The sequence below is a fragment of the Hirundo rustica genome, chromosome 1 (genome assembly GCF_015227805.2).
Source record: "Hirundo rustica isolate bHirRus1 chromosome 1, bHirRus1.pri.v3, whole genome shotgun sequence".
In the NCBI taxonomy this organism is placed as follows: domain Eukaryota; kingdom Metazoa; phylum Chordata; class Aves; order Passeriformes; family Hirundinidae; genus Hirundo; species Hirundo rustica.
In genome coordinates this window covers 73,893,014-73,910,104 of record NC_053450.1, presented here as the reverse complement: position 1 = coordinate 73,910,104, position 17,091 = coordinate 73,893,014, and the positions used below count along the sequence as shown (strand labels likewise).

Genomic DNA, 17,091 nt, shown 5'->3' with positions numbered 1-17,091 from the left:
ACACCTTTGGTTTCTGGGCTGTGAGTGCACATGGCTGGGTCATGTCCAGCCTTTCATCCACCAGCACCCCCAGGTCCTACTTGGCAGGTCTACTCTTAATTCCTTCATCCCCCAAGCTGTATTGGTACCACTGCACCTTGCACTTGATACTCAACATTCAGATGATATCTGAAACAAATACGAGTGGGTTTTTTTAAAACCTTACTTGGAGATATATCTTTTTGATGGTCCCTTGGTAACTTGTTTGTTATTAGCTGTTTCAAATCACTGAAGCTGTCTTACGATTTAAACGTGCTGAAGAAAATTTAGAAAATTAGCACAGCATGAAATAAAATGAGACAATGTAAAATGACATTGAGGGACTGCAATTTTAATGTCATGCCGAATCACATTGGAGGGCTTAGTTCACAGTTTTCTGCACCTGAAAGGTGTGCAAGCATAATTTCAGCTTTGGGAATCAGAAGTCTGATCTTTGCATATCACCAATGGCAGTTTCCAAAGGACACTTTATATCCCAGTTAACAGAGAGTTATCCTTTCTCGGGTTGTGTTAAGTATTGCTTTTCAGCAGGGAACTGGAATTTAGTTAACCAGATGTGTCACTTGTAATTCCACAGACTTCAGATTCATGAGTAAAAGGAAACTCAGGGGGCTTAGAGGAGAAAAAAAATCCTGTATACATGCAGTTAGATATTGTCAGGTTCTTAAAGGGAGCACCAGTGGGTACATTGGTATAGTAATTAATTTTGGAATGGCATCTAGCTGTTAATGAAAAGTTACCTGTTACATGCTCTTTCCTGTATTACAAATATTTGATTTAAAAGTAAAAGGGAACATTGGTTTCTAATATATATTTTTTCTTTATTTGTCTCTAAAATTATCAGTTCAGGGGAAAAGGAGGAGCAACAGAAATTTCAGCTTTCACTTGCCCCATTTAGATTAAACCCTTTGTCCTTTATGCTGCTTCTCAAATCTTATTTAATTTTTCATTCTTCCTGAATAGAAGAGTTAGATTATAAATACCAAATATTGCTTCTTTCTGCTTAGGTGTTGGCTTTTTTTCTGGCTGGGGAACAGGTTGTTTTGTTGTGTCACAAGCTGATGTGCTTTCCATGGATGTGCTGTGATGGCACAGCTGCAGATTAATTGAGGATCATGCTGATAAATCACACAGCATGGCATTCTGGCTATAGGGCATAATGTTTTCAGAGAAATTAAAAAGAAAAATTATTCCTATGACTGCATCTCTTTCAGTTTGGTAATGTAGTGATAATAGACCTGTACTCCTAACTGACATCCACTTGATAACATTGTTTTGGGAGACAGAATTATAGGAAGCAAGCGGGGAACAAATCTTCAATACAACGTAAATTGAGCAGAAAATACCTTAGTAATCTGCATAGAGAGTAACAAATCACCTCAAAGCAATACAAAGTCATAATCCCATTTGATTTGTCAGATCTAGGTTCTCTTGTATAGTCTTACCTGTGTTATGGTCTTGCATATATGTTTTTTTTTTTTCTTCTGTGAGAAAGAATTTTCTATTTTATTTCCTTCCTATTAAAAATTTGGCAGAGGAATAACAAAATACACTGTTTTCAACTTCAGCAGTATCCTGTGGACAGGAATGGAGAGGGAAGTGGCCGGAGGTTAAAACCCTGCAGAATCACCTTTGTAATCTGGAGGCATCATATCCCCTCTTATAGCACAGAAGCATTTGTCCAAATAAGGTAGTTGTAGTTTCAAAGTACTGAGCCCATGATTGGGTTCCATAGAGAAATTGCACCCATATGAAGACACACAAGATTTTACCAGTCAGAATAGAAGTCTTTTAGAATGGTTAGTATCCATGACCTCTTTCCTGTGTCCCATGAGCAGGATACCTCCGGAAGCTAGTATTTTGTTCCATGTATTTTCTAATTCTTCTATTCTCTTTTTTTTTAGCAGAAGAATGACTTGTAACATGTCGGAGCATTTCTCAGGTGCCCCCTGACTTTTGCCACCTGTTGAGGGAGAGCTCTGATTATAGAATCTTGCTCATGAGAGTACATACCCTGTAAATCTCATCTTCCACTACTGAGAAAATGCAGTGTTTGTGCCAGAAACTGTAGGTGTATTTGTCATCTATTTACTGTACAGGTGTAGTCTCTGTTTAGAGATTCATCACAAGATTTTAGTGATGCAGGACATCCATTCTCATTTATATAATTCAGTGTTGCTTAGAAATGCAATGCTGTCATTCATGAAATAAAAACTCAATTCAAGTACCTTTCATAAATATCATTCTTGTAAATCTCTGCTGAACAAAAACACTGCTGTGCCTGAGGTAACTACCCAGTCATGTCTTTAAGATGACTAAATCTTTTGTTAGAGGACCATTCCTTTTGCAGTATTACGTTTTAAGGCACTCTTAAAAATCACCAGCCCATTACTGTTTTTTTACTCAAGCTGTATTCTTTCACTCTCTCTCTCTCTCTCTTTTTTTTTTCTTTCTTTTTTTTTAATATACCACTGGCTACTTTTAGAACTATCTCTTTGTCATAATTTCAGAAGTTTACATGTAGTTTTTATGAGTACAAGTATACAAATATAGTAGTTTTTACTTAAATGTGTTCAACAACTTTTAAACTATCATTTGCAGAAGTTAGGTTAATGTTTAAGGTGAACATATCACGTGGTCTGGCACTGGATCACAAATGTGATTACCTTAATAACAAAACACCCATCTATTCGAGAGTGGAAAGTACTAATTAAAATAGCTGAAGTTTAGTAAGGTGTTCTAAGAAATACCATTTAGTAGCCGCTTTACTACTTAGGATTATGGTGCTCTAAATAAGGAAAAATCAAAATCTGAAGGAGATGTCCATGTGCTTGATGGCTGTAGCATGATGCAGTGCAGTCTGTTATATTGTCTCATACTATTTATATATCTTTTTATATATTAACTGTGACTTTTTTCCGTGTGTGCAGCTTTATGCTGGCCAGACGGACAGGAAACTTCAGAAATTTCAAGAGAAGGTTGTTTTAGGAGTGAAAGCAGAGATTTAGTTGAGTAGGCTCATCTATGTGCAGCAGTGTGGTGGTCTGTGTGGATTTGCTGTGATTGGGTCATTTGGTCCCATGCACAGAATGTGAAATCATGTACTACTGCAAAGAGGAGGAAAGTGATGTATATGCCTCCTGTATTGTGCCATTGCTCAGGGTTGAATTTTATCTCTAGTGAGGAAATTTCCACAATGAATTTTAGTATGTCAGATTCTGAAAGGGCAGTTGTTGATTTCTCTGTTTAAACGCTCATGTAACAAATGAATTAAACTGCATGTTCTCCCTAAACTGAGGGATGCAGCTCAGAGAGAGAAGACACAATCTGAGAAAAGATCTTGGCAATAACGTCCCTAGCAGCCAAAGTTGGCATCTGATTATCACATTGTGTGTACACACCATTTTTTACATGCAGAGCTGCATCACTGAAACATGTTAGAAGCTGAGCCTGAGAATGAAAGTTGCATATATTAGTGAGATTAAAATCTGGCAGATTTAAAATGTAGTCGGTTCCTGGAGGTGGAAAGGAGTATTATATTTCTTAATACTGATAACTTGAAAAATGAGTCCTCTCTGTTTGGTTGTAAACAAGGAAGGAAGTCGTTCCAGCCTTGAATTGGGAATCTGAAATATTTGAAAATATATAGTAGAAATTCTAGTATCTGCATAAAACCCTGGTGTCCACTTGGACTATGTGGATTTTAAAATGACGCTTGAACTATATATGTTTTTGAGATACAGCCTGTGAGATGCAGGCTGTGTTACTGTGGTGGACACCCTGTAACTCTGTGACCTCATGGTGGTAAATGACTGGAGGGAAGGATTTAGAGTTGGAGGTGATTGTGGGTGTGGGGATGTGAGATGGGGCACAGCAGTGAAGCCTGTGAAAAACCTGGCCGTGGAAGGGTCTGCATTCAAGTTTGGACTTCAGGCTTCACTGAAGTCTCATTAAGCACTGTTGCAAAATAAGCCTGGGCAGGAGCTCACTCATCTTAGCCAGTATATCTATTGAACTGAAATACAGGTTTCTAAAATACAAATTCTGTCACCATTGCTGCTCACTGAATTACTTCATCTTCCGTTTCTGCATTAACATTTGCTTAGAGGTACAAAAATTCTAATAGATGACTTTATTCATGAAGTCATTTGCTTCCATTGCTAACCCTGATGTTTTCAGACTGACCCAGGTGATTTCAGACTGATACCAACTAATTGCCTAATGAACCCATAAGTAAAATAATTAGTAGTAAGTAAATGCCAAGTCTTAATTGGTGAAGAAAATAATTCCATATGCTGAGGGCTAGGCAGTGGCAGTTACACAACCTCCCCCACTAGAAAGAAAAAAAAAAAAAAAAAAAAAAAAAAAAGGAAACTAAGACACAGTGTGAGAGTGGGCAAACTGAAATGGAACAAGATAGACAAAAGCCTTCAAAGTGACCAGGTAACAGCTGCAATCTAAATAGAGGAATAGCTCAGAAACTGAGGAAGGAGTATTTTCTTTGACTGACTCTTTCTGCATTATAGAGAAAATATCTGTTTCTAAGAAAAGGAATGTTCAGCCTTATTGTTACAATTAGTGTTAGATCTAAAGAAGACTCTTAGAAAATGGAACTGAAAGGATACCTGAGTGCAGTAGCAAGTTCAGTTCTTCAGTCCTCAAAGATTGTCAGATTTTGTATTGTAAGATTTATTGAACACAATATACAGAGCACAAATGATGTTTCCTTGGTTTCTCTGAAACAAGGAATTCTGCAAAAGAATGATATGTAGGTATTACAATAGTCAGGAGATGATTTTAAGAGTTCTCAAAGAATAAAGTAGCAAATGGTTGGAGTGTACACTCACTTCGGATATGCTTATGACCTTCATTGGGTTTAGTACTTTACAGCTGCCGGCAATGGCAATGAGCCTGTTAAATAATTCAGAGAGGACATGAGTATTTCCCATAGCAGCTAAACAGCTACCTGTCATTTTGAAGATGGGATGGAAAAGTGAGAAAAATATAAATCTCCTGTGATGGCATCTGGTAGACACAGGGATGTTGCCTTGATAAAAAGGCTTCCTCCTCACCATGTCATGAAAACATCTGATGATAAAAATATTACTGAATACCTACTTGCACCAGCTTGTAGACATACTAATTACAAGTAGGTGTGACAGCCAGGTGTAACCAGTACTTGAGGAAATTATGACTAACATGTTCGTGGGTGGAAAAGAGGCCTTTTTTGCTATGCACCATCCTGTTCTGTATCAATTTCTTTAGTTTGCTTGCATTTCCCCTGTACATTGTGCTATGCTCCCTTAAAAGATTTACCTTGTGCAGCAGGGGGACCTACTTGCCATGACCAGCTGTTCAAAGCATGGAGCTGAGCATGGGGCAGCTGACTGGAGGGAAGGGGGTTATATTTCTCGAAATGTACACAAAATGGGAGCATCTGGAGAAAGCTGGAGCCCACAGAAAGAATTAAGCAGAACAATCCTGGAAGCCCTAAAGGATTGATGTGTTTGAAAACAGGGACTGGCTGGCTGGTGAAGAGCCCATCTCATGTGGATGTAAAGGAAGATTTGCTGAAAAGTCCTTTTTGTTTGTCTCTGGCTGAGAATTGGGAGACTGGAATTTTGATTGCGAGAAAAACTAAATAGGACAAAATAAAGAGTGCAGAAAAGTGAGGGAGGAGCAAATCAAAAACAAGACAAACAGAAGTTGTAGTAGTTTTGACAGTGTTTTTTCTGGTTTGAGTATGAGAAGTCACATGGCAAAGTTGTCAACCTCCACAGAACTTCTGTGATATTGGTATTTGCAGAAGGTCCTAAATATTTTAAATCAAAATTGAAGCCTTGTATCTTGAAATCCTGTAGTGTTTGCTTTTTTTTGTTTTGTTCCCACTTTGCATGTCTGAAGTACAAAATTCCATGTACATGTGTACTTTGAGCAGAGGATATGATAGTGCTTTTTATCAAATCTTAACACAATTAGAGATAGTTGCTAATATCAGTTACAGGGAGGTTTTTTTCCCCTCTTGCAGTACATATTTTCAGTTTTCCTCAACCATGTATTTCTCTAAAATTTTATACTTCCCATGTGGAAAAGGGCTTCTAAAATTAACAGCTAAGCAAATTATTATTATTATTATTATTATTATTATTATTATTATTAATAGTAAAAATAATGATAATTATTATTGTTATGCATAATACCATGTATCTTGAACAGTATTAAAATTGACTGTTTGCCCTTGTTCCTTTGGACTGCCAATTCACTACTAGCTTGATTAGCATCTATTTTCTTAAATTTCTATTACAAAAAGGCTGGTACATGCCATAAAACACTCATTTCAGTATTTTGAATTAAAGTGTTTGTATGTCCCAAGCTTGATGAGTTTTTTCCTAATTGACAGAGAATGCACTGTTATTTTTATGGTATATTACGTGGGAAAAGTATCTGCTTTATAAATCTTCTATAAATTTGGTACCAACAGAATGCACTGCATTTGTATTGTTTATGAACTCACAGAGGGATGGGGGACATACTTTGCACTGAAAAGATACCTCACTGGAATCCAATTTTCAACTTTCACAAGAGAGTATAAATCAACTGCAAGTGCAAATCAGTGAAGAAAAAAAAATAAAGGGAGAAAACAAAGAAAATAATTTTGAAATCTTCGTGAAAGAAACTAGGAGAAAGTTAGCACAGGAACTGAATGTCTGATATCACATAATAAGAGGAAAATTTCACAAGGTAATACCTGCAAATCAAACAGCAGCATCAGTGAGGTAATTTTTCAGCAAGCATGTTTAGCAAGATAATTCTCGTTAATGAGTTTAAAATTTCTGAATGTCTGATCTTTCTTCTGTTGACTGGGCAAAATGTCCTCAGGCTTCTAGAAAGTGTGAACTTTTTAGGAGTTCATGTGCAAACTTGATCTCCCTAAGATACTCAGTTATGGTGCAGTAGTATCCCTGCCTAGATCAAGGTGTTCTTGCTTTTTTACATTTTGTTAGTGGTTTCTAACATCTGCCACCGATGTGAAAAGAACATTCAAAAGCTGAAAGTCAGCTTCTGAGTATCACATCATGAGCATATTTAGTGATACTCCTAAATTATCAGCATTAATATAAAAGCTGTGATATCTTGTTAATACTATGTAAAAGCCAAAGAAATTATAAAGACTGGATTTTCTATATGCTATTAACCATAATCTGAGCATATATCAGGTCTTCGGAGGGTTTTTATTGTATTTACCAGGGGCTTTTCTTTCTCTTTGACAAACATTTGTAAGAACATACGAAATGTCTGTGTGGTACCCCGGATACTCTATTTGCTGAGTATGTGATTTTGGTTGGAGTAGTGAGGGGCTGAGATGATACAGTATCTTTTAGGTATTAATGACATGACAAATTAAAGCAAGATCTTAAATGTTTAGGGGACCAACTAAAATCACTGAGACTGTAGTTCTTGATTTGCACAGTGAAATGCTCACTTGGAAAACTCTCGTTTCAGAAATTCTCAGTGAAACCCTTTTCTCAACCCAAAATTAAAGTTCTCCTTTTCAAGGACAGTTCTTACACTGAGGTTTAAAATACTGATAATATATAGATACTTACTGGCCTACAACTGAGCATGTCATTTTTTGTACTGGGTCTTTGCTGGCTGCAGCAGAGAGTGTGCTGTGGCTCTCGCTCCAGCATGAGCTGGTCTCAGCTGCAGGTCATGGAGCGTGTAAGCCCCTCTGGTGTGTCTGGAGTGGGGCACTTGGGAGAGGAGATCGGCTGCCAGTCACCCTCTCCTTGTGTCTCTGCAAGACCACTGTGCTGAGCAGTCCCAGCAAGGAGCCATGGAGAGGCCAGCCACTGCAAATGGAGCAAGCAGAACTTCAGAAACATACCTGACATTGAGAATCCCCTGGATTTCCATGTAAGTTCTTAAAAAGTGAGGGGAGCAGTCACTGCTGAAAGCAGTGTTTTTGTGGATGATCACTTAGGTAAGGCACAATACAGGATAAATAAGGTTTTCAGTCCATCTGCTTATTTGATTTTAATCTTGATCTCCTTGTAAGTTTTGAGACTTTGGAAGAGTAGAGGAAAGTCTGGTTTTGTGGACACCTTTACCTTCACAAAACTAAACCTGTTTCTTGACAGTATGGTTATGACTTGTTGGTTTTACCTTTATGTAGAAGTGGAACAGGGTCAGTGGTAGACCCAGGGAAACAACATGACTCAACCGTGATTCTGCTACAACCAGGTCAGATCTGAGGCTGGTGGGAGAGGGAAAAACAGCCCATTTCTCCAGAAACAGTACTGCTGCAATTCCTTCTTGTGTCTCTCTTCCGTTGCTGGGACAAACCCCCTATCCTTGGCAGCTCACCTAAACTGACCTGGTTGTAGTCAAGGTGTAGCTGTCTTGGATTTGAGAGGACAGTCAAGTGCAAAAGTTAGAGAAAGGGCTAAGTGTCTTCAATTGAAAAACAGGTTAAAAGGTTGCACGGCCATCTGCAAATGTGCCTGGTATGTGAATGCTTTCTGGTTCAGTCCTGGTATGTGCCTTCTGGATGCCCTGTGCTCAGAGAAGAATTACTGTACTGGGTGAGGATATCGACTTCTGAATTTGTTTCATTAGAGACAATCACTCTGGCTTTTCTGTTTGCATAGCTAAATAAAAGGGAGATCTTAACAGTTTGCCATAACCTGAAAGAGCCATAGTTCAGTCAGTAGGTTTGGCTGCCAAAGGATTTGTTTAAGCAAGGGAAGTGTATAGGTAGAATATGACTTTGCTTTATATATACTTATTTTTGTAAAAATGTCTGCTAAAGCATAACCCTTTTACAGTCAATGACAGTGGATGTAGTCAAGTTAGATGCAGAAGATTTTCTGAAGTGTTAGTTGTTTGGGTTTTTTGTTTTTCTTATAATTGATCTGGGTAACACTGTCCAAATAAACACAATTGTGAATGTTTAAGTCATAGATTTGTCTCATTCTCATATTCTGAATATGGCATTTCTGTGCTCGTTGTGATAAAATTTAAAAGGAAGTAACAGTCTCCTAGGAAGGTAATTTGAGAAATGAATCAGTGACTGGAGAAGCTTGTAGGTGTTAGGATGACAGCCAATTTCAGTTCGTATAAATACCTATTTTGATAACAAGACAAAGGAGAAAATAGAGAGAAATCTTTTCAAATAATTTAAAAACAAACATGATTTCCATTGAACTGTCTTGCAAAGAAGATGAAGGAAGTACAGTGGAATATTTTGGAAAGCAGTCACCATTACAACAAAGTTCTTGTTTTCAGCAAGACTGGTGTTGTAGAGTTTTTTTGCAATTCCCCTTATAATTTGTCAAAAGGTAGTAACATATTCTATGGAATGACAGTGCTTAAGAGTATGCTATGTCAGTATACAATTACATTTTCTAATTTTCACTTGGAAATATTTCTAGTATTTTCTCTAACTTGTTTTATTTCTACAAGCTGGTGCTTTTATTGCTTTTTCTCACAAGGCATCTGATTTTGGTTTTGAATTCTGTATTTTCTGTTAAAATATGTTGTTTTTCTTTCTAACACTGAATTTAGCATGATTTGTGCATGGGATGTATAAATATGCTGATACTGTTAATGTATTTGAACTGATGCAGTTTTATGAAAAGGTCTGTGTATCTTAATTACTCATTTCTTAAGGAGGTGTGTGTGTATATATATGTATATGTGTGTGTGTGTGTGTGTGTGTATATATATATATGCACTAGTAATTAAACCAAAACAATTCATGTAAATTGTTGCTATATATGTGAGTAAGTATGCTTGTAGAATTATAAACTGATTTGGATTGGAAGGGACCTTTAGGGTCATCCAGTTCCAGCCTCCTGCAGTGAGCAGGGACCCTTTCAACTGGATCAAGTTGCTCAAACTCTAAGGGATGAGCTAAATAGATGCGTGGGTGATCCCACTTTCTTATGTTTGTAATAAAGTTATGATGCTTGCTATTGTAAAATTAAATATTTCTGAACCATAAGGGAAAAAAAATTAAAATAAGTCAAAAATTCAATACAGATTTAAAATTTTCAGGTGTTGTAATTTGGACAAGTACAAGGTCATACAAAACCATGGTAATTGTATTTAAAGCTCATTGTATTTAATTTGCTGACACTTTGAGATAAAATGCTTAAAATCCCTTTCATGGACCTATACTGCATTAAATATTTATTTTTAAATGTGCATGCCAATGAAAAATGATTGGGAAATCTGTTATAAAAACCTATCTCTTCAGTAAGTCATTTTGTCTGCAGTTTAGCATATGAATTTGACCCAGCGAAAAATAGCCCTGGACTCGGGCCACTCCATTTGGCAAAAGTGTTCTTGTTGTCTTGGGACAGGAAGAATGGCAACCATGAGTTCATGTGCCACTGCAAACGGTCCAAATTTTCTTCTGAGTGGAGCCACCATTTAATTTGTATCTGTCTCCAGGCCAAAGATCATGTGGGTATTGGTCCTCTTGCCCTTACAGCGATAATCCATTTGCCATTAACTGGACTTTGGTTCAAAAATACCACATGTTTAATCCAGTGGACTGAATCTCCACTACCCAGTGCTGTAGCAGAAAGATAATGGGCTACAAGAGAGATTAATAAGATTTTTGAGTCGCAAAAGCATTAAGTCAGTTTAAAGCTATTGGTTAAGCTGCTCAGAACTGGTAATGCATTAATCTTGAGCTGTGGTGTATAAACGCTGCTGGTGTGCGTTAAGACCTCTACATGGTCACCTTGTGCTTAGCTCTTTCTCAGACTGAGTTTGCAATAACAGTCTCCTAAGTCTTAAATTAAGGTGAATTTGCAGGAGATAAGTTAACAAAGCATATGCACTGATTCTCAGCAGCAGGTGTCTGGTTTACCTGCTTTATGGATACCAGGGCTACAAATCTGGAATGGCTGGATATTTCTTCTGCTGTAGAGCTGTCTGTCTCAGTTTGGACTCTTGAACCTGCTTTAATCCTCCTCCTGTTGATGGATCTGACTGACTTCTACCTCTGTAAGGACTGCAAAAGCCTCACTCAGTAGTGGTTGTGAACCTTAGCTTGAATATTCCCACGCTGCTTCTGCACTTCATATTGTGTTAGTGCAGTTAGAGCTCCAGGTGAAAATACCTCTCCACTCTGTTTAGTTAGTGTTAAGGTCTTCTAGTCCAGAACTGGCATGTCATTTAGAAATTTGTTTGACGGTTATTTCCTTCTAAGGCTTGGAAAATGACAATGTTGCTTGTTTCTTTTTGTTTGTTTTTTTTTTTCTCATTCTTTTTGAACCCTCGTTTTATATGTGTGTGTTTTTTTTTTTTCCTCTGCCTAGACCTGGTTAACCATTTCTGTGAACAGGTCCTCAATTTTTTACTTTGTCCCTACTTTCCTGTCGTAGCCCCATCTTCCCCTGGTGTCGACTCCGTACCCTTACAGCGCACAGGCAGTCAACACGGCACACAGAACGCAACCGCGACCTTCCAGAGGGCCAGCTATGCGGCCGGCCCAGCCTCCAATTACGCAGACCCCTACCGACAGCTGCAGTATTGTCCTTCTGTTGAATCACCATACAGCAAATCTGGGCCAGCCATCCCACCCGAAGGGACCTTGGCTAGGTCACCTTCCATTGATAGCATTCAGAAAGATCCCAGGTGGGTGAAACCTTCATTGTCTTTTATTTCTTGCTCGTGCTGAGGTTTGCGATTGCGGTTTGCTTTGTGTGTTTCTGCTGTTGGATATAAAAAACCCACCTGTGGTGGGACGTGGAAGGGTGTTTGCATGACAGCGTTGTCCTAATGCTTCACCTTGGAAAGCTCTCATGAGCTGTTCTGTGCAAGGAAATGAATGATAGGTGTGGTCTTGAATGTGTGTGTATGTTTAGCCTGCTTTCGGTAGTGCCACCCCTCAAAAGCTTAAGAAAATAAATTATCTCTGGAAATGGGAGGAGTGGAGTGACTGTTGACTCTGTAGACATGGTGGATTGAATTTTCAAGTTGCTTCTTGGGCAGAAGTTGTTGAGGTTCTTGGTTTGTTTACGTGTAATGTTTATAAATGCTGCAGAAAAGGATATTTCAGTGTGGTGCAATGAGACTGAGCAATGTGAAAGCAACGTGTAGCCAGGGTGATGTTTCATCCTGTGTGTTGTACAGGCTTCCAGTGCAGTATGTGGTAAAAGAATTTGTGATTACAGCTTTGCAGAAATGGTTAATGCTGTGCATGTTTTTCAAATATTTAGCACAATTTTTAATGTTGTGACCATCCTCATCTACTTAGGGAAGGTGCAAGGAGGAAACTTTACAGCCCAAGCAGGCATATAGATTAGAGAGAGAATTTTCCGGGAAATTATTTGACTTCCATGATAATAGCAACAGAAATGCTAGCTGGAATCCTTAATGCACTTTGTGATTTTGTTCAGTTTTCTGAGGGAAAAGAAAGCAATTCTCTTTGGTAACTTGAGTTTAAACTTGTTGAAAGTGTTAGTTTATACTAAGGTTTTTCTTTGGCAGATGGTGTGATTGATTTATTTATTTGTTTGTTTGTTTTAATGTGTAATTTAATGATGGAAAAGTCCAAAAATTTGCCTGCAACAAAAATGCTGGAGATTTTTAAGTAACAATTTGAGAAGACTTCTTTCCCAAAATTAAAAAAAACCCAAAAAAATGTAAACTGATTTTTTACTTGTTTAGCATTTTAGCATTTTTTTTCTCCACCCAGGAATAGAACAGCAGATAACTGCCTGCAGGGTTTTACTTGTTGAGAACACTTCTGTCTTCAACTTTTTTTCCCCCTTAGCTTTAACAGCAGAAATTTGAAAAAAATATGAATTTAATTGCTCCCCTTCCTCCCCCTGCCCCAAAGCAAACATTAATAATGAGATGGAAAAAGTATTTTTTTGAAATGGTGGTATTATATTTCTATTCCAGAATATAAGAGCCCATGTAGAAAAAAGAGCTTTGCTTTGTAATTGTGTTATGTTGGAAATTAAAGAAACTTAGATTAGGAGTGCACTAGACCAGAGGAGAAATGACCGTAATCTATATGAAATGTTCTTAGGAGAAGCATGATGGTGTTGAAAATGCTCTTCCCTATAAACAGGAAAGACATATTTACAGTATCTCTACAGGTCTTAGACATAATATCTTTTTAAGAAAAGGTTATTTCTGTTCAATTCCTTTGCTATCACTTTGCAGCTGTTAGCCAGTTAATGTATAGGATATGTGCTAGTATTTTTCATTTGCTTCTTTTTCAGTTCTTTCTTGTCTTGTAGTACCATTTGTACATTCATGAGTATTGATTTCTGCAGGTAAAATAGGAGCGAGCAGGCATCTAGGTATAAAATGAACTTCATAAACCTTTTTGAGGGGATCATTAAATATTATTACTGATTACTATTAGATGGATTGGAAATTTGTACAAAACTTTTGTAAATAGGTTTTCATTACTCTTGTTTTCATTCATTTGATCCACAGGACGTGTGAGGTATATATTAGTATTTCTGCCCTTGCACGTTGGCTTGAGAAGTTCTGATAAAGAAATGTCAGAAACACACTTGATTACTTTATGCCTTAATCCCCAGAAGCCGTATTCCACTGAGGCAGATTGAGTTGTGAAACTGTCTGTGCCCCACAGCAGTTACTGATCATTCAGCTATTGGAAAGACATTGAACATTTGAAAGGAGTTTGGAGAAAAGTAACAAAAGCAATCAGAATGCTCTTAACGTGTTGATTTATAGGAATGGATTACAAAAAAATGCCAGTAAAAGTGTGGAAATTATAAAATGAAAGATTTTCTAGGTACTTGAAAAAATAATATTGAAGGGTGAAAATTACTTAGGGAGTATGTGTATCTCTCACATATCTTATGAGGGAGATACAACCAGGAAAAGGAAACTTACCCAAATGCAATACAGGCTTTCAAGTGGATGTGTTAAGTTGTGCTGGATACCCCAAAGGGTTACTAGTTATATCTTACACAGCAAGAAAAAAATAAACAGGTTGGTCAGCATCTGCCCTTTGTCAACTGAGAAGTCACAAGTGTTCTTACAGCCATGTTGCTGCTTTTGTTGGCTGGTTGATTGGAGTGTTTTGTGACTGTCACAAATTGTAGAGAGCAATAGGAAGCATCATTTTCAGACATCTAACCTACCTGTCCAACCAACAATCAAAAAAAAAATACTCAGTGGCAGAAGAAAATCTGCAAGACAAAAGCACACTACTTTCAGGCTTTTGATTAGCATTTCCTCTGTGTCACTCAGCTCAAGATGAAAAAGTAGATATCCAGAAAAGATTGTACTCACCCTAATAAGCAATTAGCATTCCTAAAATTGAACATAATTTCTGGAATCTTCAATTCAGACAGAGTTTCTGTATGGAGGGTCAGAAAAATGGTTGGCAGGCACTGATGTAATTGACAATTTTTTCCATTGCTTTCACCATGTAGTTTGTCTTACTGATACTCCTAATTTTAAATACGTGTTCTGAACTGACATTTGGCAAATGAAATTTTAGCTCAACATCTGTTCTGCATCATCCAGCTATTAAAAAAATGCAGTTCAATGTTCATTAATTTAAAGTTTAGGACAAAAACTTTTTAAAAAAGGGGTATTGAGATGTTTACAATCAAGTTTGTGGCAGGGGATAATTTTTAATTTATGCAGGTAGACTGTTAGCTCATAGGAGCTCATTAACAGGTAGTAAAAACTTTACACATCTATATTGTTGGAGAATGAGGCAAATGAGGCTTTGTTGTTTAAAAAGGAAATAAGTCTCTTATCACTGTCAGAAATAATAGTTAAGTTATGCATATGGGAAATGGAAAAGTTCGTATTATTACAGACTGATTTTTCAGAGCATTCTTTTATGTTTACTTCATATTAAAAAAAAAGGAAAAGAAATATGCAGTCGGGCTGTGATGTCAACTGTTTCATGCCATAATCTCTTATATGAAGATACGGTATAAGGAGGGAAAAAACACAATATTTATTTTATAATGATTTGGTTTCTTCTGAACTTTGAATGAGAGAAGTCTTGAGTATTTTAAAGTATCAGAAATTCATGTTAATGTGATATTTTCCAGCCTGCTTTCATGAAGAAAGATTAATGTCTCTTGGCACCAACAAATTATCTGTGGTTTGTGTATACTAAATATTATTGTTATTATTTTGTTATTATTTTATTCTTCAGTTTTATTCTGTCTGTTTCTAAATTTTAGGAGAACAGGGGAATCCTAGAAATAAAAATGTTGGGATCCAGTTGTCAGTATGTGTGCCTTGCAGATTTTATACCGAAATCCGAACTTGCAAAATGTGTATAAATTACTTAATTTTTGACGTTTTAACCTAGTAAGTTACCGTGTACATGTACCGCTGCTGCTAAATTATACTTGCTCCACAACAGATGAAAAATAGAACACTTTCTTATCCTCCATTTAAATACATACCAGTGAGGGTTTGTGGTTGCACTGTTTTTGAAGTTTATGAACTCAAACTGCGTGGTTTGATGTGTCCAGTCACTAAGTGTCCTTCATTGTTGTGTGACTTCCCACCTATTTTTATTTACACACTTATACACAGGTCATCTCCTCCAAAGAAGCTGGCAAGAAGCTGAGGTAACAGCAAGAATTATGTGGAAATACAGTCCACCATGGCTACCAAAGTGATTTTCAGAGCTCACTGTCCATTTTCATATTGCCTTGAATTGTATTGATCTGCACTTAAAACTTTACACTATGGCTTCACTTTTCATTTGTGTCAGAACCTTTAGAACTAGATATTCGGAAAAAGTGGAATAATTTGGTGAATGAAACTGTAAAAGGTCCATTATTCATTATAGAACAGACTGGAATAATGATTGGGCTCTTGTTTAAAAAGAAAAAAAAAAAATATCAGTAGGGAATTATGTTGCAACAAGAAAAAAAGACATTAAATCCAGTTATCTTGTAGTAGGTTTCACCTTTAGAACAGTCTGGGTGTAAGTCAGCACAGAGACAGGAGTTTTCCAGGTATTGCATAATTTAACTGTATTACCCTGAAACGTTTCTGCTCGCTTTGGTGTTTTCAGAGTCAACTTCTCGTTTCAATACCTCTGCTTAATTTCCTCCTAAGCAGAAAACAACAGTGCTATCTATCTCCTAAACTTTTAAACTGGCTTTCTTTTCACTTATGAAAGGATATAAATTATATCAGAACATTTTGTGTGAGCTGTAAGTTTCAAAACTCATCTTTTTTCCTCTTCTTTTTTTTCCCCAGAAATATATTTCATTTGCAAAATACAAGCTAGAGAGCGTTCTTTTTCTGTAGGAAAAATGATAGAAGTAAAATAAACTCTTGTTTAATTTCTGTACTCCCGTAAAACTGCTTATGAGATTAGCACACAGTGTTTGGAGCACGGCCTGTTAAATGTTTCTGCAGGAGCCTTCTCCAAATATTTAATCTCACTTTGTTACAAGGATTGTCTCGGTATTAACAGTGTTAGTCTGCTGTAAGTCTGAATAGCAGCCAGGCACTCTGAGAGTCTAAAGAGGTAAGAAAATAACAGTATAATCCTGCACGGGTGGGACGTTGGCAGTCTGGGTGGGAACGTTTCTGGTAGTTTCTTTGGGAAGGGTTGTCACCTTCAGAAAGAAACTTCTGCTGAGATACAAGTGACTGTGATACAGCTGGTGGCAGCACTGTGCAGTACTGCTGTTTTCAGGCCTGAGACATGGGCTGGCATTTGCAGAATCCCAAGGGATTGGTGGTGGCATCAGTAGGTTTCTGGCCTAACTCTCTAATGCAAGGTGTAGAAGATGGAAGTTCACATTCCTAGTCTGGATGAGACAGAACAGGGCTTGCAGGTACTCTTCCTGCTTTTGTGTGGTACAAGGCATGATAGGCAGCTCTCCTTTCCTCTCGATTGTTTTCAAAGGTCCCTCTTACCCTTATCTGAAATTAAGGGTACAGAGGAAGGTTTCTCCAGAGGTGGAGGTAGTAGGGCAGCCATGGGAACACACTTTTAGTGAATCAGAGGATGTAAATTCTGGCAATGTAGGCTTATCTCCATAAGGAAAAAGT

General features: G+C 37.4%; 1 protein-coding gene across 7 annotated transcripts in view; it reads left to right on the top strand.

Annotated features, from left to right (window-relative positions):
• The window catches only part of CTNND2 (catenin delta 2), a 641,697-nt gene that overhangs the window by 398,920 nt on the left and 225,686 nt on the right, over positions 1 to 17,091 (top strand). For all 7 annotated transcript variants that reach the window (XM_040063932.2, XM_040063957.2, XM_040063974.2 and 4 more), the window contains one exon: positions 11,439 to 11,691. In XM_040063932.2, the coding sequence (XP_039919866.1) occupies positions 11,439 to 11,691 (253 nt within the window). The remainder of the gene's footprint in view (positions 1 to 11,438; positions 11,692 to 17,091) is intronic.